Consider the following 24,567-nt stretch of genomic DNA (forward strand, 5'->3'; position numbering starts at 1 on the left):
TCTCTCTCTCTCTCTCTCTCTCTCTCTCTCTCTGTCTCTCTCTGTCTCTCTCTGTCTCTCTCTGTCTCTCTCTCTCTCACACACACACACACACACAGAACCTCTCTCCTATTTCTCCATGTATATTTGCACCTCTGTCTTTCCCATCTCTGCCTCAGTTTGTATCTTTGTATCCCTTCCTACTGGCCTCACCAAGGCTGGGTGGGCTAGGGCTGAATTAGCATTGGCCTATGGTGAGGAAGGGAAGGAAAGATGGACAATCCATGAGGAGTGTTCACGTCTATATGGGGACCTGTGGCCCTAAGGCTCTGGGCAGCAGCAAAAGGAGAGAGGTGCACATGATGTTCTTGGAGGGTCACACTGCCTACAGCAGACTTCCTGCTCCAGGCAAGAGCCCAGTATAGCACCTGGAGCCAGAGGAGACCTTCAAGATTGCTTCGGTACAACCCACTCCTTTTGTACATGAAGAAATTGATGCCCAGAGAGGGAGATGGAGTTGCTCAATCAGTCAATAAACATTTATTAAGTGCCTACTATGTGCTGGGCACTGTTCTGAGCACTGGGGGGCAAAAAATAGGCAAAAGACAGATTCTGTTCTTCAATTTATCACAAAAGCAGGGGTAGCCCTGAGGTCTCTTAACTCCATATGTAATGTGTTTCCCAGGACAATGAAAGGAGTGCCCCTTCCACTTGTGGTCAACTGGGTATCAGACTATGAGGGTCTTCCTACCAGGTGACCGAGGTAGGGTGAAGAAGGATCTTTCACCTTCTCCTCAGTTGCGTATTCTGGGGAGGGAGGAGGCAGAGCCAAGATGACGGATCAGCTGAACTCTCCTATCGTCTCCTCCAAACTTTAAATCATACCCAAGACAAAATTTTGGATTGACAGGACCCATGACAGATCAGGGTGAAACATTTTTCCAGCCTAAGAGTCAGCAGGACAAGTCTATGACAGCAAGGTGCGAGGCCGATCTGGAGCACACAAACTCAGCAGCAGCAACAATAGCAGCAGAGACTTTGAGGGCTCTTAGCCTGGAGATGGTGAGGGAGTCAGATAACTGGTCAGAAAAAGATTACCATGGAGCCTTTGCCGGCCCTGGGTGCAGCTGGCACTAATGGGCAACTCCTTTGTCCATACACAGCTCTGGATAACAGTCTAGGGTGGTGGGGAACACTTGTGGTCAGTCACAAGGGAGCAGGGTCCCTGGTCACAGTTCCAGAGACAAGAGAAGAACTGTCATTTGTGGCTTCAGGGCAGCAGAGTCCCTTCCTGTGTGAAGAGCAGAGTACAGACCAGAAGAGCAATGGCCACACCCCTCCCAGTATAATGCCACCTTATAAGCACTGATAGCTTGAAGACCCCCAGACCTAGCTCCCAAAACAGCAGCATGAAAAATCCCGAAGCTTGGGACAGTGCCTCTTCACCCCATACATGAGCAGAACTCACCTTTAACATAAAGTTCAGGATCAAGACATAGGCTGAAAAATGAGAAAACAGCCAAAAGAAAAAAAGAATTGGCCACAAAAGGCTACCATGATTGCAGGGAAGAACAAAACATAAACTCAATGTGAAAACAGCTACAAAGTCTTAAAGAAAAATTCTAATTGGACCCAAGCCCAACAAGAATTCCTGCAAGAATTAAAGAAAACAGTAAGAGTGGTAGAGGGAAAATTGGGAAAAGAAATGAAAGTGATGCAAAACATTATGAAAAAGAGAATTAACCGCTTAGTATAAAAAGGCAGAAAAAAAATGACTGAAGAGAAGAACTCCTTAAAAAGCAGAATTGACCAAATGGAAAAGAAGATGCAAAAGTTTATTGAAGAAAGTAATTCTATAAAAAAAATTAGAATTGGGCAAGTGGAAGCTAATGACTCGATGAGATATCAAGAACAATAAAATAAAGCTAAAAGAATGAAAAAATAGAAGAGAATGTAAAATATTTCAGTGGAAAAACAACTGACCTGGAAAATAGATCAAGGAGAGATTGTTTAAGAAGTATTGAGCTACCTGAAAGCCATGATCAAAAAAAGGTCCTAAATATCATATTTCAAGAAATTATCAGAGAAGCTACCCCCATTTTCTTAGATCCAGAGGGTTAAAATAGAAATTGAAAGAATTCACCAATCACTTCCTGAAAGAAATCTCCAAAGGAAAATTCCCAGGGATATTATAGCCAAATTCCAGGTCAAAGAGAACATACTACTGGAGAAAAGGTTGGTGCCCTGAGAGGGAGTGTGCATTAAACCCTTGCCAGCAGATCCCAGAAGGACCTACTTGTGATACCTATGGCAGGGGCTTCCCCTCCTCCACACTCAGGGAATGGGAGCAGAGTTCAGGGTCCAGGACCAAGGCTTTCCACCTTGTGCTCATTGGAAGTTTGCTAAAGTTCTGTGTCTGCATGCTTCCTTGGCACACCTCACCAGCATGACCCAGGACCAAGGTCATGGTGTTGCAGGGCCTCTCCTCTTCCAGCCTCTGCAAGTCTAACACTACTCAGCACAGAGTGCTAGAAGCATTCTAGACTTGCCTTGTGGGCAGCTTCTCTCCAAAGGTAAAGAAAACAAGGAAGACAGAGAGCTAGTGTGATCCAAATGTAATTCTGACCTTCCAAGAAGTGCTGTGAGAGTCCCAGGAACCTTGGAAAGAAGCATCCATGTCCACCATCTTGGAGTTAGAGTGGAAAGTTCATGTCGACCACATGTACCACAGACTCTTGGAAGTCAGAAAATAAGGATGTGGTTGCAGGACCAGAGCCTTTGAGATGCTCTGACAGAGACCAAGGAGGAAGCTTTAACTTTGAATTCACAGATGAGTCCAGGGAGAAATACAAAGAGAGAGGACCAGAGACTGGTGAGGCTTCTTAAGGAGCTCTCCAGGGTGCTGATCTTTCACAAAGACAAGCATTTCCTAGTGAATTGGTTCTGACTTTTGGAAGAACCATCTGGAAGGAGTGATCTTGGTGCTTTGTCAGTCTGGAGATCAGGAGATGAGCAAAGGAGGGAAGTTTACTTATGGAAAATCCCAAATAATCATAGCAGCTAGCATTTATGTAACACCTGCTATATGCCAGGTACTGTACTAAGCACTTTAGGATTCTTATGTCAGTTGATCCTCACAATAACACTGGGAGTTAGGTGCTGTCATGATAACCATGTTACAGTTGAGGTAACTGAGATCAGGTGACTTTCCAGGGTCTCATAGCTAGTAAGTGTCTGAGGAAAGATGAAAACTGAGGTCTTCCTGACTGTGGGTACAGCATTCTATCCACACCACCAGCTAGCCACCCCTATACACAAGAAACTTGACAGCATTCCCCTTCATGTGTATAAGCATTTAGAAGAGAAGGTGCTTTTGCTAGGAGCCAGTCTGGGTTCACAAATTCAAGTCATGCCAAGCTAACTTGATTTCCTTTTTTGACAGAATTGTTAGAATTTTATGAAATAGAGAGTCGGCAATGCCATGGCTGTACTGTGTCTTGATTTCAGCAAGTTCTCTGACAATGTAGTTCATGAATGGAGAGTGAAATGTGGGTGGAATCTAGGTACTCTAGGTGAATTCAGAGCCAGTGTCATCATGATCATCTCCAGAGGCATGGAGAGACAGAACCAAGAGGAATTCCTGCTGGTGGGCACTGGTGCCTCACCTTTGTCTTGGTCTTGTTCAGTGATTTTGCCAATGCAGTCATGATCCCTCAGGTGTCTGAGATGCTCCATTTGGGGAGACCTTTCTCTGAACCTGTCTCTGTCTGTCTCTGTCTCTCAACATAGAGCTATGTCTGTGTTTGACTTTTCAATTTTCAGCTCATCTGCATCGCCCAACACTCATCCCAGAATTTGGCATTGCTTAGTCTTCAGTCATGTCTGAGTTCTCATGACCCCAGTTGGGGCTTTCTTGTCAAAGACCCTGGAGCGCTTTGCCATTTCCTTCTCCAGCTCATTTTACAGATGAGGAAACTGAGGCAAACAGGATAAAGTGACTTGCCCAGAGTCACACAGCTAGAAAGTGTCTGAAGCTGGATTTGAACTCTGGAAGATGAGCCTTCCTCATTCCAGGCCTGGTGCTCTGTGCACTATGGCACCCCCTAGCTGCCCTCATCCCAGAGTACATGTAATCAACTTCCCTACAGTAAATGAGTCCTTGAAAGTGAGCATTGGTCCAGGATCTAGAATGGAGAGTTTCTGCTGGTCTCTCCCCTTGGCCTTTGTTTTGTCCTTTTTTGTATCCAGCTTCTCGGGACCCTGCCTGGGGTGGGAGATAACTAAGACATTTGTTAGAGGGAAGCCCCCAGATTGCCTAAACAGGAGGAATGGGGGCAGGAAGAGGGGCTGGCACAGTTAGCCTGCAGGAAGAGGGAGTTGAACTGGCAGCTGTGGGGAGGAAGAGTGTGGCCAGAAATGTCATGGCTGGACCTTTGAAGATGATTTTGGCAGTTTGGGGATGATGTCAGGACTCAGTGGGGGCAGATGGGTCCCGAAGGGGGTGGTTAGAAAGGTCCTTCCCAGCTCCCAGTCATGGTGCTGCCCTGGGCTTCAGTGTTCCTATAGCTGATGCCCCAAGGCCTCCTCAGAGGATGGACACATCAGGGAGCCCCAGAAGAGCTGCTCCCGGACAATGCAGGATCTCAGCAGTGTCCTGTCTCCTGTCCCTTTCCCTCTTCTTCCCCCTCCCCTCCACCTGCCTCTTCTGCCCTGCCACAGGCTCGCCAAGAAATCTTGGTTTGGTAACTTTATCAACCTGGAGAAAGAAGAACAGATCTTTGTGGTCATCAAAGACAAGCCGCTGAGCTCCATCAAGGCTGACATTGTGCATGCCTTCCTCTCGGTAAGGGGCCTCAGGCTCAGTCCCACTGACTCAGAACCTTGTCAGGGCTGATCCACGGCCGACCCTGTCAAGGGGTCCCTGGCCACAAGGCTGCAGACAGAGAGAGAAGGGAGGCGAGGTCTTCAGGTTTGCCTGGTCCCAGACTGAGCGTCTGAGGAGTGGCCAATAGTCTCCTTCTTCAGCTGCCACCATAGGGTATGGGGGCTCCAGGGTAACACCCATTGCCTCATTAATGATAATGCTAGCTAGCACGCAGAGAGCCCTCTAAGGCTTGCAAACACTTTTACAAATATCTCATTTGATCCTCACAAATGGGTCTACTATTACCTATGGGCAAGACTTGCTCGTGGTCACACAGCTAGGAAGTATAAGGCTGGATTTGAACTCGGGCCCCCCTGACTCCGGGGTTCCATGAATTGTTCTAGAGGAGAATGGTTTGCTCACTGGGGAGGTAGAAGAGCTGTCTTCCATATCCTCCCTGAAGGCAGGGACACAGGCTGCTCTGAACGCTAATTCTCCTCTAGAGCCAAGCTTGGGGCTCTGAACACAACATGCTCAGATTAGTGCTGGGGGCCTTACAGGGGAGAGAACAGGTCTGACTCTGTGTTGTGTGGCCCTCAGAATGGGGAGCCCTGTGCTCCAGGGCCTAAGTGAGGATATGGTGGCACATTGGGGTCAGGCCCCAGAGTTCACCTAGACGCTTCCATGCTCTCCTGTCCCGTAACGTTTGAGGATCCCAGTGTTTATCCACGTTAGTGAAGAGCACCAAGTAGTATATCCATAGAGGGCTTGATCTGTGATGCCGTATCCCGGGAGGGCCACGCAGCTCTGGGTAGAATCTGTCCTGCTGAGGGAGCCCTCATGGCCACCAGCTGAAGACCAGATCCACACAGACTCCTAAGACTAGTTTCATGGCCTCTGCAAAGTCCTCTCCGCCCCAAAAGGCTGCCCCTCCACTCAGAGCTCTGGGCCCACTGTCCTGGGCTGCTTCCCTGAAGCTTGGGCCTTAACCACTGTCACTGTAGCATCTGGCATCCCCCCTGCCATGCTTGTGCCCCTCCCCAATTCCTTACTGGTCCCCCCCAGATAAACCCCACATTGAGTTCCAGTTGGGTTTTCTTTGAAGGAATACCTCTAAGTCTCAGTTCATTTGTAAAACTGAACTAAGAGATGAGCCCAGAGCTTAGTGAAGGCCCTCCTCTTTCCTAGAGATTGGCTGGGCCATAAGTCAGCTTCAGATGGCCTAGCCCCACTCCCCACTCCCAACAGTCCCTTTCCCCAGCCCTCAGGTGAATGCTTCTGACAGCCAGGGAAGCCCTCCTGCAGGGCACCGCAGGCCCTCCCAGGCCCTCAGTGCCCTTCCCTCCTGCTCCCTCCCAGATCCCCAGCCTCAGCCACAGTGTCATCTCTCAGACGAGCTTTCGGGCAGAGTACAAGTCAACAGGAGGGCCAGCCGTCTTCCAGAAGCCAGTCAAGTTCCAGGTGGACATCACCTACACAGAAGGGGGAGAGGCCCAGAAGGAGAACGGCATCTACTCAGTTACTTTCACACTTTTGTCAGGTGATGCCCTGAGTCCCAGGAGCAGAGCTGGGGGTGGGGCGGGGACTGGGGGAGAGAACAAACTCATCTTCTGGCTGGGCCCTTCGTGGCTGGGTCACCATCCTTCACTCAAAGGGGAAGAGGATGCTTGCTGGGAATCCTCGGGGCCAGCCTGAAGTGTGTGTGGGGGGGGGGGGGTGGCTAGCAGATACCTCGACCCTTCTCTCCATTCCTGGGGAGAGCCAATGAACCCTCCCTGGATCTCCAGCTAATGGACCACAGGGGAGGAAGGGAATCCTGGGCTGGGCAGACCCAGCTGTTTTTGCCCTGCCACCAGGATCCAGTGGTTCCCTTGCAGTCCACAGTGACCAGGCCTCTCCTCCACCCTGCCCTGCCTTCTCCAGGTCCAAGCCGGCGCTTTAAGAGGGTGGTGGAGACCATTCAGGCCCAGTTGTTAAGCACACATGACCAGCCATCCGTCCAGCAATTATCAGGTGAGCTGCTGGCCCTCCAAGGAGCCCACTGACTTCTCCAGAGGCCTCCCCTCCCCTGTCAGGGGAAGAGATGCTGTGGTCCAGTGTGGTCCAGTGGGGAGAGGCCAGGAGAGCAGATCCCCCACTCCCCATGGCTGGGGCCAAGGGGCTTCTGTTGGACAGACGCCACCCCAGCCCTCCCCACCCCCGTCCTGCTGCCGCAGCCTCGTCTCCTTGCTCCCGGCTCTGCCTCCCCAGCGCCCCCTGCTGCCCTGCCACACCTGCCCCTGTGTCCAGTGAGCCCCCTGCCTGGCCAGAGCTGGGGCCAGCCACACCAAGCAGAGCCAGGGGCCGTCCTCAGCCACCAGAGGCTCTAGGCATCTGTGACCGACCGGGGCACGCCTTGCCATGTGACCACACTAAAAGGAGCCCTCTTGTCCACTATAGAAACCCCCCACTCAGCTCCAGGACTAAGCTGGGGAGCTGTGTTTAAGGGCCAGAAGGTGGCCACCAGCTACGAGAGTAGCCTCTGAGACTATGGCAGGTAAGGCACTCCCAGCCTCGGCCAGGTGGCCTCCTTCTCATCCTCAGCGGGGGAGCCAGGGAGGGGAGGGGAGGGGAGGGGAAGGGGCCAGCCAGGTTTCCCCTCCTCGGTTCCTCTTCCCCTCTCTGGGCCAGCCAAGGCCACCATTAGGCCTGTCTGAGCCTCTGCGGGGAGCAGAGATCAAGGCCCTGGAGAAAGAGCCTCAGGAGCCCTTCACTAAGGGGTCCCCCAGGAGATGCTGAGTCCTCTGGTGTCCCCAGGTGCACTGGTCTGCCTGGCCGGAAGGGAGAGAGTCCAGAAGAAGGCTCTGCAGGGGCCAGAGAGGCACCCCCAGCCTTTCCTTCCTGCACTTAGGTCCCCTCTGCCTTCCTCTCTTGTCCCCACTCTGCTCAGAGGAACCATCCGTACAGTACAGGGGATGGGGAGGGGTGGGGAGCAGGGAGGGAAATGAACCTCTAAGGTAGTGGAGGCAGAGCATCCCTGCAGGCCAGCCCTGAGCCACAGGCCAAGAGCCATAGGAGTGGGCCGACCGACAGACAGACAGGTAGGCAGGCAGACGGACAGATGGACAGACACACCACTTGGTAGACAGGCAGGCAATCAGACACACAGACGGCCACCCAGCCTTCCAGACACAGACCAAGCAAACTCAGCTTTTCTTACTAAGGCCCTCAAGGTGGGCACCAGGTGTTGGCAGGAGGGTGAGCTCTGGTGGCACCGGGCTCCCCAAGGGCCAGTTCAGCCTCCTGGCTCCCCTGGTGCCCTGCCTTTCCCAGTCTGCCACTTCCATTCCTATGGCCACCAGCTTGAGCTGTTCCAGCAGACCCCACCCAACCCTTCCTTCCATCCCTTCATCTAACTGCCCATGCATTCCTCAAGTGCCCACTGAATGCCCGACTCTATGCGGGGTGCTAGAGATCCAGGCCTGAGTCCACCTGCCCCTGCCTGCCAATAGCCTCCCCTGGGCTCTAGCCTCATCTTCTCCCCTCTCCCCCTCCCCCCCCCCCCCCCCCCTTCCTCTAGCCTCCCCTGGGCTCTAGCCTCATCTTCTCCCCTCCCCCCTCCCATCCAAGCCCTGAACCTACATTCTGCTCTTCCTCTTCCATACTCCACGTGCCTTCTCCCTCTTTCTGCTTTCTTGGTGTCCTCTCCCATAAGCCTCGGGGCAGAGAGGAAGGGAGGAGACCAGGAGGCAGGGGAGGGAGGGAGCATGGCCCAAAGAAGACATACAATATGTGGAGGGTGGAGCTCACCCCCTGTGCCCAGAAACTGCCCAAAGGGAAGGGCCCTGAGGATTGGGTCAGGAAGGAGAAAGGGGGAAAGGGAACTAGAATCCATGAAGTCCAACCTTGGAGGCAAAGCTATGAGGAAATTAATGAGGAGGTCTCATGGGCTCAGGGCCCCTGGGTAGGAAGAGATGGAGGGAGGCCTTCTCCCTGCCCACCTGAGCCCTCTTCCCTGAGATGGGCAATGTGGTCTTTCAGGGGAACAGAATTATAATCATGCTTAGGTTGGAGACCTCAGACTAAGGAGCCCTGTATAAGGGAGGGGGTGGGAAAGAGGGGGCCTCTCCATTCCCTTCCAGCTCAGAGATGTCTGGACCTAGCACAGAGGTCCCTCCCCCCTGGATGGGGGCCGTTTCTGATGCTTTCACCCCTCAGCACCAGTGGCCTGCCCGGCTCAGAGGGCATCCTGCTGAATGTCATAGGGGGTGCTGTCTGTGTGTCTGTCCACGTCCCTTGCATGTGCCTCTGGCTGAGGACTGAGCTCTGAGGCGCTCCTGACCCCCACCTGGTGCTTGCTCCCCTCCTCATTCTTCCCCTGCTTGGCTTGTCTCACTCTGCCCTTTCCCAGGCTGAACACTGAGCTATGGGGATGCACAGGCTCAGGCTGCCAGGACTGTCCCAAAGGTTAGTGCCTTCTCTGTGCTGAATCCAGGAGCAATGCTAGATGCTGTGAGCTGGCAGAAGGGCAGCCCCTTCCAGCACTGAGCTTCCTCCGAGGGACTTTTCCTCCCTCCAGGCTATCTGCCAAGGGCATGGGGAGATGGTACCCCAGAGGTGGCCCTGTAGGGGCCCTGCCCTCCTTCCAAAGGCCCAGAACATAACTGGGGGGGGGGAATGTGAGGCATAAAGACAGGCCTCAGGGGCACTAGGCTGGCTGGTGCCCTTTCCACCCCTCCCCCATACTATACCTCTTGCCAAGTCCCTTAGGAATGAGAGCCCTGAAGAAACCACTAACAGTAGACCCATAGCCCAGGCTTAAGCTCAGCCTTGCTACCCATGTCCCTTGAAGGCCATGGGAATGGCCTTACCTTCTCCACCAGCCTGCTCTGTGGCTGGGAAGAAAAAAGCAGCAGGTCATATGCTATGGTGGAGACCCTGGGAAAATCTGGGTTTTTATCTGTAAAATGAGGCCCCTGAAGGCCTTTTCAGCTCCAAATCTGTGATCCTATGATTCCTGGGGGCCCAAGGACAGTCATGCACTATCCTGCCAGCAGCTGAGTGGGCTTGCGAAGGAGAGACTAGCTAGGCTACCACTGTGAAAAGAGGCCTTGCAGCCGCATGGTAAGCCAGAGCAAGGCAGTCTTACTCAGGCTGCCAGGATAGCACGCTGCAGGAGCATTCTTCTCCCTAAGCAGGTGTTGACAAGACCTGAGCATACTGCCCAGGGTGGGAGGAGGAACTCATAGATGTGTGATCCTAGCAGAGATACAGATGCCTATTGAGTTCCCCAGAGAACAGACACAGCCCCAGGAGGAGGCCTCTGCTTCCCCAGGTGTTCTATGCCTGGTATCAGCTGCTGGGTTCCAGGAACTAGGCCCTATTACCCCATGTCAGTCAGTCAGTGGAGTGTCTTGTGGGTCCGTGGCTCTGGATTACAAGACACACAGGGTGGGCTAAGGTGTGAGGAGACTGCACAGGGGAGGGGAACCACTGCAAGGGCATCAAAAGCCAGGGAGTTCTTGTATTTGATCCTGAAAGTGAGAGTGAGGCAGAGGAGGCCAAGGACATGGTCAGACCTGCCTGTTAGGAAGACCATTTGGACAGCTGAGTTGGGGATGAATGGAGGGGAAGAGACTAAGGCAGGCAGACTCCCACCCCTACCCCAGCAGCTACTGCAGTGGTCCAAGCATGAGGTGATTAAAGCCAGCACCAGGCTGGTGGCAGGGGCAGAGCGGACAAGGGGGAGCATAGCAGAGACACCACAAAGATAGGAATCACAAGCTTAGACCCTTCAGGGCATATAGGGGTGTGGAAGCGAGAGTGAGGACGCAAGGGTGGCACCTCAGGGCCTGGGGCAGTAAACTTGACAGGAACAGGGAAGGCAGGGAGAAAAGACAGTTTGAGGGGGAAAGATAGTGAGTTCCGTTTTGGACGTGCTGGGTTTAAGATGTTTATGCGGCTTCCAGTATGAGATATCCAATGAGGATGCAGAGATGTGCGGTCACAAGAGAGGTTAGGCCTAGGTCTGAGAACCATCAGCAAAGCGGTGATCATTGAGTCCATGGGAAATGAGGAGATCCCCAAGGGAAACAACATAAAAGAAGAAGAGGCTCCAGGATGGAATCCTGAGGGACACTTGTGGTTAGAGGGTGGGATCTGGAGGAGAATCCAGCAAAAGAGACAGAGACAGAGCAGCCAGAGAGGGAGTAGAAGAGCCAGGGGAGCAAGAGGGGGGGAGAGGGGGAGGAAGGGACAGAGACTGAGACAGACAGAGACAGAGAGAGGGGCAGAGAAAAAGACAGAAACAGAAGAGGACAGGAGAGAGGGAGAGACAGAGACAGAAGAGGAGAAGGAGAAGAGAGAAGAGAAGGGAAGGGGAGATGATGTCCTGAAAACCTGGAGAGGAGAGAGGAACCAGGAGGAGAGAATGACCAGCAGCATCAGGGGCTGCAGGGGTCAAGGAAAATGAGGACTGAAAAAAGGCCACCAGATCTGGCAATTTCAAGATAATTAATAACTTCAGCAAGAAAAGTCTCCTTTGGATGCTAAGCTTGGGGGCCAGGTGGCAGAGTGAAGGCACAGGGCTGTGGCTGACCTTCACCACAAGAGAAGAGATGAGTGAGGGGTGGACGGAGTAAGGCAGCTTGGGGAGCCTTGGGCCTGCTTCTAGGCAGCAGAGAGAAACTGAAAACAAGTGAGAGTGAGGGTAAGACAGGGGGCATTCTGCTGCAGGCAATGGCATGGAATGGGATGGCTAGTGTTTGAGGCCGAGGAGACTAGAGGAAGTTTGTGATGGGGGCTCACACCACCCTCTCGGTGGTCCTTACAACAGACTCAAATCCCAGATTCCTGGGGGGAAGGGAAGAGAAGAAAAAACTCTACGCTGATTTTCCTCATTTGACAGCCAAGGAAACCCAGGCCTAGGGAGAGGGAAGGCTCAGCCAGAGGCGCCACGCTGGCCATCCCGCTGCTTGGCTCACAAGGCGGTCTCTCCGTAGGGCCCACCCTCTCCCACACTCCTCCTCTCTTCTTCCACCCCTGGTGACCACCCTGCCAGTGCCTGACACATAGTAGGGACGCTGGCTGAACAGACTCAGAGTCAGGGGGTGCAGAGGCCAACAGTGCACCCCCTCTCAGCCCCGGGAGGACCTGGCTCCTGGGTAGTGGGGGCTGCCACTCTCAGGAGGAAGGAGGATCTGCTTCCACATCTTGAGTGCTGGTCACTACCGACTCTTGCTCTCCTGCAGCCCCAGCTGCCCCGTCCCTGCACTTGCATCATTGACCGTTCTGCCTGAGCGTGCCCTCTTTTCATTGCATTTGGGGCCGGCTCTTCTACACCATCTGAATCCTGATTCTGTTAGACAGCGCAATCCAATTCGACGAGTGTTTGCCAAGCACCACTGTATGAGGCCCTCCTGGGGATACAAAGGTGCTTGCCCTCAAGGACCTTGCATTCCTCTGGCGAATCTAGCGGACTGAGCCTCCATTAGACCTTCCTGACAGATTTGACAAGTGTACTTTCTACATCTCTGTACAGATAGCTAGGGAAGGCATCCAGTCACCAGGGTTAGGTTAGCCATGCTATCCACCACCTGCGAGAGGGCCCTAGGATCGGCTTCATCTGTACTTGGAAGCATAAACTGTACCGTGTCCTCTCTCTTTCCTTTGTGGAGTTCTTGCTGTTCCTTTTTCGGTGTGAAGATCTTGCTTCTGAGTAGATAAACAGGACTGGAGGACTTTGACTTGATTTCTGTCCCTTATCTCCCTTACACCATCTTTCCTAACAACAGGTCCCCTCTGTCCTCCTCGGTGTCTTCTAGGAGTTCATCTGCTAGACCTCGCTCTCCACTGAGACATTCATAAAGCACTGTCACAGTGCCTGGCACATAGTAGGCTCCTTCCCTTCCCTGTTTTCAAAAATGCATCTCAGTCTTTTGTGTGGAGATGATAAACTCCTTGAGGTCAGGGGTTGTTTTTGGTTTGGTTTTTGCCTTTTTCTCTATCTTTATCACTTAGCACAGTGTCCATCACGTAGTAGTCATTTAGCAAATGTTTATTGATCGATTTGGTCCTTGTATTCAAATCAGAGTTTTCCTGAGAGGTCCCTGTGCAACCACATCTGACTCTGTAAAAAGTCCTTGCTCTGCTTCCATTCATATTCACACGGTCAGAATTTCAATTCTGAAAGCCTTCTCGGCTCCTCTTTAACATCTCTGAACTCTTCGAAGTCTGCTTTCCTGAATTACAGAGTCCAAATCCAATTGTGTGCAATGTTCCCCTGCCCTCATTGGTTCTTAGGAACTCTCCAGATGACATGGGGACTTTGTTCTCCCCAGGTTCCCTGACCACCTCTTCCGTGGTCAGAACTGAGGCTAGAGTAGCAGCTGCGTTTGTCACTGAAGAATGATGTGTCAATGAAGTGACAGCAGTGAGACCATCACAGACGACACCCCACTACTTAACACTATCCCACACTACTGTGCTTCTCCCTTGGGCCAGTTTGGGTCTTGGTGCTGGAGAAGCATCATCCATACCCTCCATCGGCCCCATCGGTCTCATCACTTCCAGGGATCCTTACCCAGTCTCACCTCAAGAACAGGGATGTGCAAAGAGATGGGCATCTTCTCAGCTGAGTGTGACACCCCATCACCCTTTTATCACCTCTTTTATCTTTGAACAAATGCTGACGTTTCTATAGGCTAGTGGTGCTTCTCATCCAAGCACTGGGCCCAGTGCTTTGGCATTTGGCGCTCCATGTTCCAGCTTCAGGCTCCCTTGGCTGCTCCCAATCTCCTCTGGAAGGCCACCCCCCACCCTTTCTTCTTGTGGCTCACAGGGCACCTCTCCCCTATTACTGGTCCACAGCAGATCATCTAGTCTTGGAGCTGTTGGGTCAGACTTTTCTCGTTCAGGTTCATGAGTCCCTCAGCTCTGAGATTCAATCTACCCTTTGCCAGGAGCTCATCCTTCTAAGACTTCCACCACCATCCAGAGAACCAAATCTTGTCATTTGGTGCAATTCATGGAGGCCAACACCCCCATTTTATAGATGAGAAAACAGAGGCCTGGGAAGGGGAAGTGAGTGGCCTGAGGTCACCCAAGCAACTGAGATCCAACAGCCTCCCATCATGCCACTCTGTCTCTCCTGGTCACTTCCCAGGCAGTGTCTCCTTTCTCTGCTAAAGGCTTGAGATTGGCCTAGAAGGAGAGAGAAAAGCAGGAGACGTCTTCATGTAGCTCATGAGCTCCCTGAGCTTCAGGATGCTTCTTCTGAAAACGATTCTATACATCCACGGAGGCCTCTGGCATCAACTCTGAACCCTCAGCCTCAGACTCAGGCTACCTCTCTATGTGCCTGTCAGTCTAAACCCGAAAACAGCCTGACAGCTGGAGTGACAGGCTCCTCCAAACTCTCCACTGGCCCAGATTTGGGGCCTGAGCTCCTGGCAAGGGTCTGATGGGCTTGGCTCCATCCAGACCCCAAGTATTTCCTTCTCCACAGGATTTTTCAGGGCAGAGGCTCCTTTGCCTGTGGCCTCCATGATCAGCCTCCACACCCTCCCCCATTCATGGAGAAAGTAGCCAGATTCCCTTGGAGGAAGAGATGGCTTTGATCTGGGGTTCTTGGAGGTGGGAGACCTATTCGTCCAAGTCAAGTTCCTCCAGCAGAGACTCTTAGTCGGTCTGGGATGGTCCTCAGAGCTCCTGGCTTCTGGCTATTGTCCCCACACTTTCAACAAGGGTAGGCTGCAGGGCAGGGGATCCCTGGGTGCGTGGAGAGCTGCTTCCTCTGGGCACCCACAGGCTGACCCTTTTCGAGGAAGGGATTCTCATTCATTCAGAAGTACTGACTATATGTCAAGCACTGTGCTGGGTGCTGCCTGCAGGGAGTTTACATGTTACGGAGGGAAGGAGCATGCACAAAAATAATTGAGTGAAATATATTCAAAGTCTATATGAAGTCACAGCAGGGGAGTGGACAAGTATCCTGGGTCAGGAATCAGGAGTGACCTCTTGTGGTCCTGGAGCTGAGTCGTGGCAGGATTTGGAGAGCTGAGGACAGAAAGCATTCTAGGGGTAAGGGACATCCAAGTCATATGTGGGCCATGGCAAGGGGGCTAGTGTGACTGTGATGTATGGACAGGGAGTACAGGCTTTAACTGACAATGATTTTTCACTCAAGGCTGGATGCTTCAGGAAGCTTCAAAGCCCCTGCCCAGCCAGATGTGTGACTTAGGCATATTGATGCAGCTATTGTGGGGAGGAAGGAGGAAGGGAGGGCAGTCCCTGCCCTCAAGGAACTTATACTCTAATGGAGATGGAGAGAACAAAACGTGCAATATCAGTAGACACCGAATATGTCCAGAATGACAAGGGAGTTTAGGAAGAGAGGTTCTTAGCAGCTGGGAGTGGAGGAGTGAAAGCATTCCAGGCAGGGGAATCACCAGTGCAAAGGCATGCTGATGCATCGCAAACAGCACGTCCTGCTGCTCAGAAGTGGAGAACTGTCAGAGTTCTGGAGAGGCCAAGTGACCAGGGCCTGAGAGAGAGACATGTTATGACAGTAACTCCTCGAGTGAGGAGTCTGAGCTGCCACAGGCTGGGAGCCCAGGGGCCTGAAAGGACCTCTGTTATCAGAGGGAAGGCTGAGGCAGGCTGAGAATGAGCTCAAGATCCCCAAGGGGCAAGTGGCGATGCAGACCTGAAGGTCAGGAGGAGGAATCTGTGTGGAGATGATTGTTGAGCCCATGGGACTCACCAAGGAAGAGAAAAGAGGAGGGGGCCAAGAACAGAACCCACACAGAGCAAATGGGACCCAAATGGAGACCTAACAAAAGACTGAGAAGGGCCAGTTAGACACATGAAGACAAAACAAGAGTGTTACAAATGCTCAGAGAGGGGGTGATCCACCACGTCAAAGGCTGCAGGGAGATCAGGAAAGGTGAGGAGGGAGAAAAGGCCATTGAAACTGGCCATGAAGGGAGAAGATGGGGAGAGTAAATGGGGAGGGAAGAGGGAGTAAGATGATGAGAAAGAAAGAGATAAGTAGGGAGAAGATAGGTCGGAGGAAGACAGAAGGGGAGGAGAGAGGAAGAGAGAAGGAAGGAGAGAGGGGAAGAGAGATAGAGGGAGAGAGGAGAAAGAAGGAGGACAGATGGGGAGAAGAGACAGGAAGAGAGAGGAGGGAGAAGAGAAGAAAAGGGAAGAGCAGAAAAAAGGAAAGTGGGAAGAGAGAAAAGAGGAAGCAAAGGAAGAAGAGAGAGGAAGACGGAGACAGATGGGGGGAAGGTAGAGGAAAGGGGGGAGAGACAGAGAGAGAGATTGAGATTGAAATCTCCAGCCACAGTTCCATGCTAAGTGTAAGGGACCCAAAGCTCCTTCCCACCCCAAGCAGGAAAGCTTTTTTTGGCCTCAGACTCTTCCTCTCCTTGCCCACACTTGGTCCCCCTCTTTGGGACACCGTGCTCTCAGGTTTTCAGTTGGTCACCTACTGAAGGTTCTCGAGCCAGACATCCAAGATGTCCATTGGCATCTCCACTTTCAATACCCATCTGGGAGCCCGTGGTGGACAGTGCTGAGACAGACCATAGCTAAGGCAGCAGGTCATTAAGCTTAGTCAGCCAAGCCCCCCACCTACCCCATGCAGAGCAGGGTACCAGCTACGTAGAAAATGTATCAAGAGAACTTTGACTCTGCCCTTGGGAGCCTACAATCCAACAGCCGGCCCTTGGGAGGTAAGCGCAGTTATTATCTCCATTTTACAGGAGAGGAAATTGAGGCAAACAGAGGCAAAATGACTTGCCCAGGATCATGCAACTACTAAGTGTCTGAGGTCACATTTGAACTCAGGATGCCAGGGGAGCACCTGGCTCCGAAGTCAGGAAGAAATGAATTCAAGCCTGACCTCAGTGACTTCCTTGCTGCATGACCCTGGGCAAGTCACTTTGCTTCTGTTTGCCTCAGTTTCCTCTCCTGTAGAATGGGAGTGATGACAGCATCTGCCTAGCAGCATTGCTGTGAGGATGGGAGGAGCTGTGTGTGAAGCACTTAGCCCAGGGCCTGGCATGGAGCAGGTCAGATAAAGCCCAGTTCCTCATCTTTGACTCAACCTGATTTGGGTGGGGCAGGGAGTCCAAGGAGGCTGGCCCTGTGCCACCCTCTGGGAAATGGGGAAATGTGGGCAGGAGCAGCCCTAGCCCCCACCTTCCCAGAGCGCCTGGAGCACAGGGGAGGGCCCACAGGGGCTGCCCACAGGACGCCGAGGGCCAAGGGCCCGGCAGGAACCCACTTTTACATTTCTCCCCCCCTCCTCTCTCCGTTCTGTGCTCCAGACACCACTAACTGTATGGAGTTGATGACGGGGAGGCTTTCCAAATGTGGTAAGAACTCCCCCCCCCCCCCCCCCCCCCCCCCCCCCCCCCCCCCCCCCCCCCCCCCCCCCCCCCCCCCCCCCCCCCCCCCCCCCCCCCCCCCCCCCCCCCCCCCCCCCCCCCCCCCCACCCCCCCCCCCCCCCCTCCCCCTCCCCCCCCCCCCCCCCCCCCCCCCCCCCCCGAGCCCACGCCCTCCCGGCCCAGCCCGCGGCTGCTGTCCAGGCACACATCCTGGCCCACAGGCCTGGCCCCCCAGTGCACCTGCTCCTCCTCACTGGACGTGCCAGGGGTCCCTGCTGCTTCCTGTCCCTTCCCCAGGCAAGCAGCGGTCCCCCAGCTTGCTCCCCTGGGATCTCTCTGGGTACTCACTCTGCTCTCCTGATGATAGGCGATCAATGAGGCCCAAATCCCAGGGTGAGAATCTGAGGATGTTTCCTGCCTTCCTCCCCATCCACCCCCTAGCCCATACCACACACCAACTCCTGGGTGTTCTCCCAGACACACACTCACACATACACAGACACACACAGCCTTCTAGCACACACGGGTCTCTGTGGCCTCTGTAGTCCTCAGGAATAGGGCCGTGAAACCAGAGGGGGAAACTTGGGAAGTCAGGAAGAGGGAAGCTCAGATGAGATGCCAGGACAGTCCTTGATGGCAGCAGGAAATAATCACGCAGTGGCTGCCCACTCGGTCTCTTCTTGCCCCTGTGGGTGCCCCCTCCCAGGCTTACCTCCTCCTGAGAGTGCCCTCATTCCATCCCTGTTCATCCTGCCCCAGGCCTAGCCCCGCATAGGAAGCCAAGGAGACTTTGAGTAGCAGCAGCAGCAGCAGCAGCAGCAGAAACTGGGCTTGGTGCTGCCCTCAGGGCCAGCAGGGCTTCCTGCCTCACTCCACCAGCTGTCCAGTCTCAGCAGCTCAGTTGGGGTTCTGAGGGCAGCAAGGAGCTGACAGTAGCAGACTGAGCTTCTGCTTTGCCTGCGCCTGGGCCTGAGGGCAGTACTGACCCCAAGGGGCCATCCCCAAGTTCTCTTCTCCAGATCTACTCCCAGGGGCTCTGGCATGTGCCCCTCAATGGGAGCTGTCTTCACTGTAAGACTTGTACTGGAAGGCCCGGGTTCAAACTCATGGTAAAGGCAAGCTGGGAGGGAGGGAGACACGGACCATGGAGAGACAACTGGGGGCTGGGGTCAGTCCTGGGCCTCCCAGGAGCCCCAGCACCTTTCCCTCCCAGCTCAGAGCTCTGGCTTCCAGCCAGCCTGGAGGGTGACGAGGGAGCCGTGGCTGGGCCTCTCCGGCCTCTGCTTTGGGCCCTCCTGGGGTCAGTCCTGGGCCTCCCAGGAGCCCCAGCACCTTTCCCTCCCACCTCAGAGCTCTGGCTTCCAGCCAGCCTGGAGGGTGAGGAGGGAGCCGTGGCTGGGCCTCTCCGGCCTCTGCTTTGGGCCCTCCTCTTGGCTTCTTTGTCCCCATTTCCCCTCCCCACCCTCTGCTCTTCTGTCTGCCATATCCATTGGCACCAAGGTGCCATGTCCAAAGCCATCTGGGCCAGGCCCCAGCCACCTCCCAGATGGCACAGAGTGCAGGAAGCATTCTAGCTGGGGTTGCCCTAAGGAGTACCCCAATCTGGGAGAGCCAAAAGGGCTTTCCTTCTAGGCCAGGCTCCTTCTGAGCCCTTTTCATCTAAAGATCCCAGGGCTCAGCTAGACTGAGACAGGCCTCAAAGAAGCAGCAGGCACAGGGCTAGGGGTCCCAGAGGGAGGCTGGGAGCAGGACCCCCTGCCACACCCTCAGCCACACTAGAAGCCCCAACACATTGGCCAAGAGCTTGCTGGTGCTGACAAAGCCCTCACCCTTCTCTGATGTGTGTCTAGGTGGGGGCCCAGTGCCTCCAGAGAGGATGGGGAGGGTGGGCAGTCTGGGGGAATGCAAGGAGTCCTGGGAGTCTCAGCTCAGCCATCAACTCCTCCTGTAGGTATCAGCAAGGGACTTTAGCACCCTCCCCCCACCCCAACCTTGGTTTGCTCATCTATGAAGTGGGAATGCCATCAGGTGTGCACTTGTGAAAGCTGGAGCTCATGGGGGAAAACAGACATTGTCAGAAGCCAGGGAGCCAGCCCCTCCTCCCCCATCCCAGTCTGCCTAGATGCCAAGCATGCCTTTGGGTCTGAAAGGTCCTGGGGCTGAACCTCCTTCCTGGTCCCTCTGACCAAAGACCTGGATGGTTTCTCCCCCAGCCTTGTCTGGCAGCTTCATTAGGGCCTCCTGGGCCCTGTGGGTTGAGCCCTGCCCTCCCCTCCTTGCTTGCTGGCCTTCCCTTGTCCCCAAGAGCTCTGGCACCCTGGCACCCCTGGCACCCTGGCACCCTGGCACCCCTGGCTCTGGGTCTCATCGCATTGGCTTTTCTTCCTATCCCGTAAAGACCCATGTTCATTCGTTTGTTTGTTTTCTCTCTCTCTCTGTCTCTGTCTCTCTCCTTCCCTCCCTTCCTCTCTTTTTCCCTTTCGTTCTCTCTCTCTCTCTCTTTTTTTTGTCTTCTGTTCTGTGTACCCAGGCAGCCCATTGAGTAACTTCTTTGACGTAATTAAACAACTTTTTTCAGACGAGAAGAATGGGCAGATGGCCCACTCCCCCGGCACGCCAACCAAGTCTAGCGCCCACAGCCAGCGGAGAGAGGCCGAGGCGCCTGCCGCCAAGTATCCAGGCGGCAGAGACAAGGCAAAGTCGGCCGCACCAGCCGCCACCCAAGACCAACCCTAGAGACAGACTAACGCCCGCCCACCCCGAATAGAGCTGCCCCCTCCCTAAGCACAGCGCTAACACCGCAAGCAAGACCCAAGGCCTCCATAGAGTGGGCCTGGCTGCTGGCGGGACGGACAGAGCAGGCTGGCACTGCTGGCAGCGTAGCCGGAGGAGCTCGGCTGCCTGGAGGAAGGACTGTGTATATATATACGGCCATATAGATATTCTATATAGAGATATATATATAAATATACATGCATACATAGAGATTTATAGTCGCGCTATGCTCTGGATGCCCACTTAGGGGAACAGGCAGGCCCACTGAGAGACAGACGGGCAGGGGCACAGACAGCACAGACAGACGGGCAGGGGCACAGACAGATGGGCAGGGGCACAGACGGCACAGACAGACGGGCAGGGGCACAGACAGCACAGGTACGACAGAGCAAGGGGAGCAGATGGCAGGGTCTGGGCCGGGGATATGGGGGGGGGGGGCCTCTCACCACCATTTCTCTGCTCCCTCTCCCATGGAGGCTTCACACCTTCCTGAGGTCCCACTCTGATCTTGGTTCACTCTGAGCGCCTCCCTCCCTCTCTCTCTCTCTGTCTCTCTCCCTCCTCTGTGTTTCTCTGTCTCTCTCTTTCTTCCTCCTCTGTGTTTCTCTCTCTGTCTCTCCCTCCTCTGTTTCTCTGTCTCTTTGTCTCTGTCTCTCTGTCTCCCTCCTCTGTGTTTTTCTCTCTCTCTGTGTCTGTTTCTTTCTCTGTCTCTCCTCTCTCTCTGTCTCTGTCTCTCTTCTCCCTCCTCTCTCTCTGTCTCTCTCTCTCTGTCTCTCTCTCTGACTCTCTCTGTCTCTCTCTCTGTCTCTCTGCCTCTCTCTCTCTCTCTGTCTCTGTCTCTCTCTCTCTCTGTTTCTCTCTCTCTCTTTCTCTCTCTGTCTCTCTGTCTGTCTCTGTTTCTCTCTGTGTCTCTGTCTCTGTCTGTCTCTCCCTCTCTGATGCCGTGGCTTGTTTCCACTCTGATACCAGGAATTATCCCGAAAAATTAACATGTCACCGCCGCCACCTGTCGCCCGACACCTTCTTGTGCTTGGAGGACCCTTATGGATGGAAGGCAGCTGCTTCGGATTCAGTCCCTTGTCCTCCTGATTCTCCCTGGTCCCCCCTCCTGCCTCGATCCATGGCCTGTGGGGCTGGTGGAGCTCAGCTCAGTGAGGCCTACTGAAGGAGCCCAACACCTCTTCTCTAGGGAGGGATCAGCACAGCCACCGGCTTCCCACCTACCTGCCTGAGGATAGCTATGGGCGGCCCCCCCCACCTGAGGGTGGGAGCCAATACCCCCAAGGAGCAGCATTAGTGATACCTCGATCTCCCCAAGTCCTTCCTCTCTGTCCTTTCCTCTGTTCTGTCTTGTCTCCACCAGCCTCTCCATCTGTCTCCCCATCTCTGCCTTTCTGTCTCTGTCTGTGTCTGCCTTTCTATGTCTCTCTCTCTCTCCATCTCTGTCTCTCTGTCCGTTTCTCTGTCTCTTCTCCCCCGTCTCCCCCCCCCCCGTTCTGTCTCTGTCTCCCCCCCACCCCCTTCTCTCTCTCTTTCTGTCTCCTTTCTTTCTTTGCATTGCTTTTCCGTCCCGTTTCATTGAAGCGCTTCAGAGAGCCCGTTGTGGCCACTGTGGAGGAAGAGGTGGGAGCGTGAGGTCCCGGAGCGGGGCCAGACGCTGCACCCCGAGCCCAGTCCGTCCTGGAGCGGAGGAGCCAGACATGGGGCGCGTCGTGCCGCCCAGCTGGCCGGTCCCCCTGCCCGCCCCGCCCCCCAGCCTTCTGCTCCCCTGGGGCGGTGAGAGCCCGCTTGGCTGCTGCTGGTGCTGCGCTGAGCTCAGTATTAATCCCTTGCTGTTTTCATTGACGCGATCTCTTTGGTTCTCTCTTCAGGGAAGAGGCAGTGTTCTCAGTCTGTCTGCTTGTCTGTCTCGGTGTCTGTCTGTATGGGGTTTGGCCGCGGGCCGAGGCCTGGGCTGCTGGGGGCTCCGCAGACAATGGCCCTCAGCAGACCAGAGCAGAGGCAGGGCCAGGGCAACACGAAGCTACTGTAACTTTAAAAGAATTCCTGCGAGATATTTTTATAAACTTTTTTTCCTTGGTTGTTTTTGGAAAAGGGGCGGGGGCGGGGCGGGGCCTGGCGCTGTGGGGGCGGGGCGGGGCGGGCTGGATTTTGTGTTTCCGTTATTAGCTCTTGGTTATTTATATATACATATACATATATATTTAAAAAAAACCCACGCTGTTAGAGGGCTCTTCTGTTTTGTTTGCTTACCGTGTACAGGCAACACCAAGTCCTACTGATTTGGGGAAGGGGCATCCCGGTGCGAGGGGTGGAGCGTGGCCTGGAAGCCCCGGGTCCGAGGGTGGCTTCAGCTGGGCCCAGGCTAGGGTGGGCAGGGCAGGCCCTGGGCCGCTAGGCCAGTGGTTCAGAGCTGTCCGCTTCAGCACTGCAGGGTTTATACGGAAAGGACGCAAACCAGGACAAAGTCACAAGTTTTCTTTTCTACTCTGTGTTCTCTGTACATAATGCCGAGGAGGGCGGGGCAGGGTGGGGCAGGCCTCTTGATTCCCTCCCCAGTTTGGACTGGGTCCCCCTGCCCTCCTCTGCCCCGCCCTCCTTTGCTTCCTACCTTCCACCAAAGCTCCCAGACTCACGCTCATACTGCTCTGGGAGTGTCTAGTCTGGCTAGAGCCCTGCTGAAGGCTGGGCTGGGAAGGGCATGGCTGGGCAGGGCACGGTGCTGAGGGCTGGTTGGCGGGCAGGCAGGTGGCCGAGGACAGGGGCAGTTTTTAATTGCATGCCTTTACTGTAATTAGTCCATTTTGCTTTTGATGTCTTTCCTGCCTTCCCTCGATGCCCTCCCCCCTCCTCCTTCTGTATAGGTTTATGGCACCTCAACAAAAGGCTGGGATTTCAATATGGAGGAAGAGTCCCGGCAAAGCCCGAAGGCGGCACAAGCAGGGCGGGGCTCCTCCACACACAAAGACATGAGGATTTCCAAAAGCAATACCATTTGTTAGCCTTCCTTCCTTCCTTCCGATTTTGTACTTGGAACACAATGTACACACACACACACACACACACACGCACACACACACACGCACGCACACACACACACACACTGGAAAATGGACAAAATCTCCATCTGATGTATTCCTTGTCAGATAACTGTGAGCAACTTCCGTTCAGAACCAATAAATTCATTCAGTGAAGACATCAGCCGGCGGCTCCCGTGTGCCTGTCCGTGTGTCAGGGAGTGGGGGATGGGGAGGGAAGCAGCCCCTGGGCCTCGCCACTCTTTAGGCTGCTGGACCAGTCTTTCTCCAGGGGCCACACCAAGCTGAGGTAAATCTCCAGCTCCCCCCAGTGTCTTCCAGAAAGGATCTATCTCCCTCTCCCCATTCACCAAGAGGCTCTGGGCCTGGCACTCATGGCATGGGGACTTGTGCTGTTGGAGCTTGGATGCCTAACCATGTGGATTCCACACGTGGAAGCAGGGCACCTAGAGCATCTTTGCAAGAGGTCAGAGGTTGCCTCTGGATGGGGAGTGCCCCCTCAGGGCAGACCCTGGGGCTAACCATTCTTCTCCCATTCATTCACTTAACCAACATTGATTTGGGGCCTGGGGTGAATGAAAGTCCTAGGTTCACCTGTGATACAGGTGAAGTTCTGCCTCACAGGGTGCTTGCTATCTGCGGTAGCGGAGGGGAGGAGGGAGAAGTGTGGTCACAGCTCCACAGCCTGGACACTCCTCAGGGAGGGTCTGAGCCAAAGTCTAGGTATTCCTCTCTGTGTGCCTGATACACTAAGCACTTTACAAACATTATCTCAACTGAACCACACAGCAGTCCTGGAGGGAAGGTGGTATCATTATCCTCATTTCAGAGTTGAGGAAACTGAGGCAGTCAGTGAGTGAGTGACTCGCCCAGGGTCACACGGATGGGGAGTGTCTGAGGCTCCTTCTGACACAGCCTCTAAGCTTCATGCACTGGGCCATGTCGTTGCTTCTAGGGGCTTTTTCTCCTCCCCACAGCCATGCGCCCCTCTGACAAGCTCGCTGGACACTCTGGGGCAGAGGAGGGGCATGCCCAGCACCTGCCCCCCCACCTCAGGACATCTGCCCTAAACTGACGATTAGCAATGGCTTCATTGGCCTCCATCTTCAAAAGGGAGAGAAATCAACCAACTTGGGATAGATGGTGCATCCTGGATCAGATTCTCACCAATGAAGACTTGGAGGAAGGGACGGGACAGCGGCCTGGCATACTCTGAAAACGGACCCACTTCTCCTGAGGAGTTCAGCTCAAGAGGGACAGGAGGCTCTCAAGAAAGAAACTCTGGAGACAGCAGCTTTCCAGTGAGGAAAGAGAAGGGAAATTGTTTGAAGAGACCAGTAGAGATGGACAGGGAGTTTACCAAGCACCTTAGATTTGGGGAAGACATATGAAACAGAAGGGACCACTGGGTGGCACTGCAGCGGGTAGTGTTGGGCCTGAAGTCAGGAAGACTCATCTTCCTGAGTTCAAATCCAGCCTCAGACCCTTCCTGGCTGTGTGACCCTGGGCAAATCACTTAACCCTGTTCACCTCAGT

At 54.2% G+C, this 24,567-nt stretch overlaps 1 protein-coding gene across 2 annotated transcripts in view; it reads left to right on the top strand.

The window, feature by feature from the left end:
* BRSK2 (BR serine/threonine kinase 2) overlaps positions 1-22,064 on the top strand; it is a 152,246-nt gene extending 130,182 nt beyond the window's left edge. The window contains exons 16-20 of one of the 2 annotated variants that reach the window (XM_069107330.1): positions 4,699-4,822; positions 6,203-6,383; positions 6,767-6,856; positions 17,158-17,205; positions 19,749-22,064. In XM_069107330.1, the coding sequence (XP_068963431.1) occupies positions 4,699-4,822; positions 6,203-6,383; positions 6,767-6,856; positions 17,158-17,205; positions 19,749-19,954 (649 nt within the window). In that variant the 3' untranslated portion in view covers positions 19,955-22,064. Of the gene's footprint in view, positions 1-4,698; positions 4,823-6,202; positions 6,384-6,766; positions 6,857-7,282; positions 7,374-17,157; positions 17,206-19,748 lie in introns of those variants that run through there. The other variant, XM_069107329.1, reaches the window with a different exon arrangement.
* Positions 22,065-24,567: the final 2,503 nt, after the last annotated feature.

Source organism: Petaurus breviceps, unplaced genomic scaffold (genome assembly GCF_028583685.1).
Source record: "Petaurus breviceps papuanus isolate PSGF00001 unplaced genomic scaffold, PetGlider_PUasm1.0 89917, whole genome shotgun sequence".
In the NCBI taxonomy this organism is placed as follows: Eukaryota; Metazoa; Chordata; class Mammalia; order Diprotodontia; family Petauridae; genus Petaurus; species Petaurus breviceps.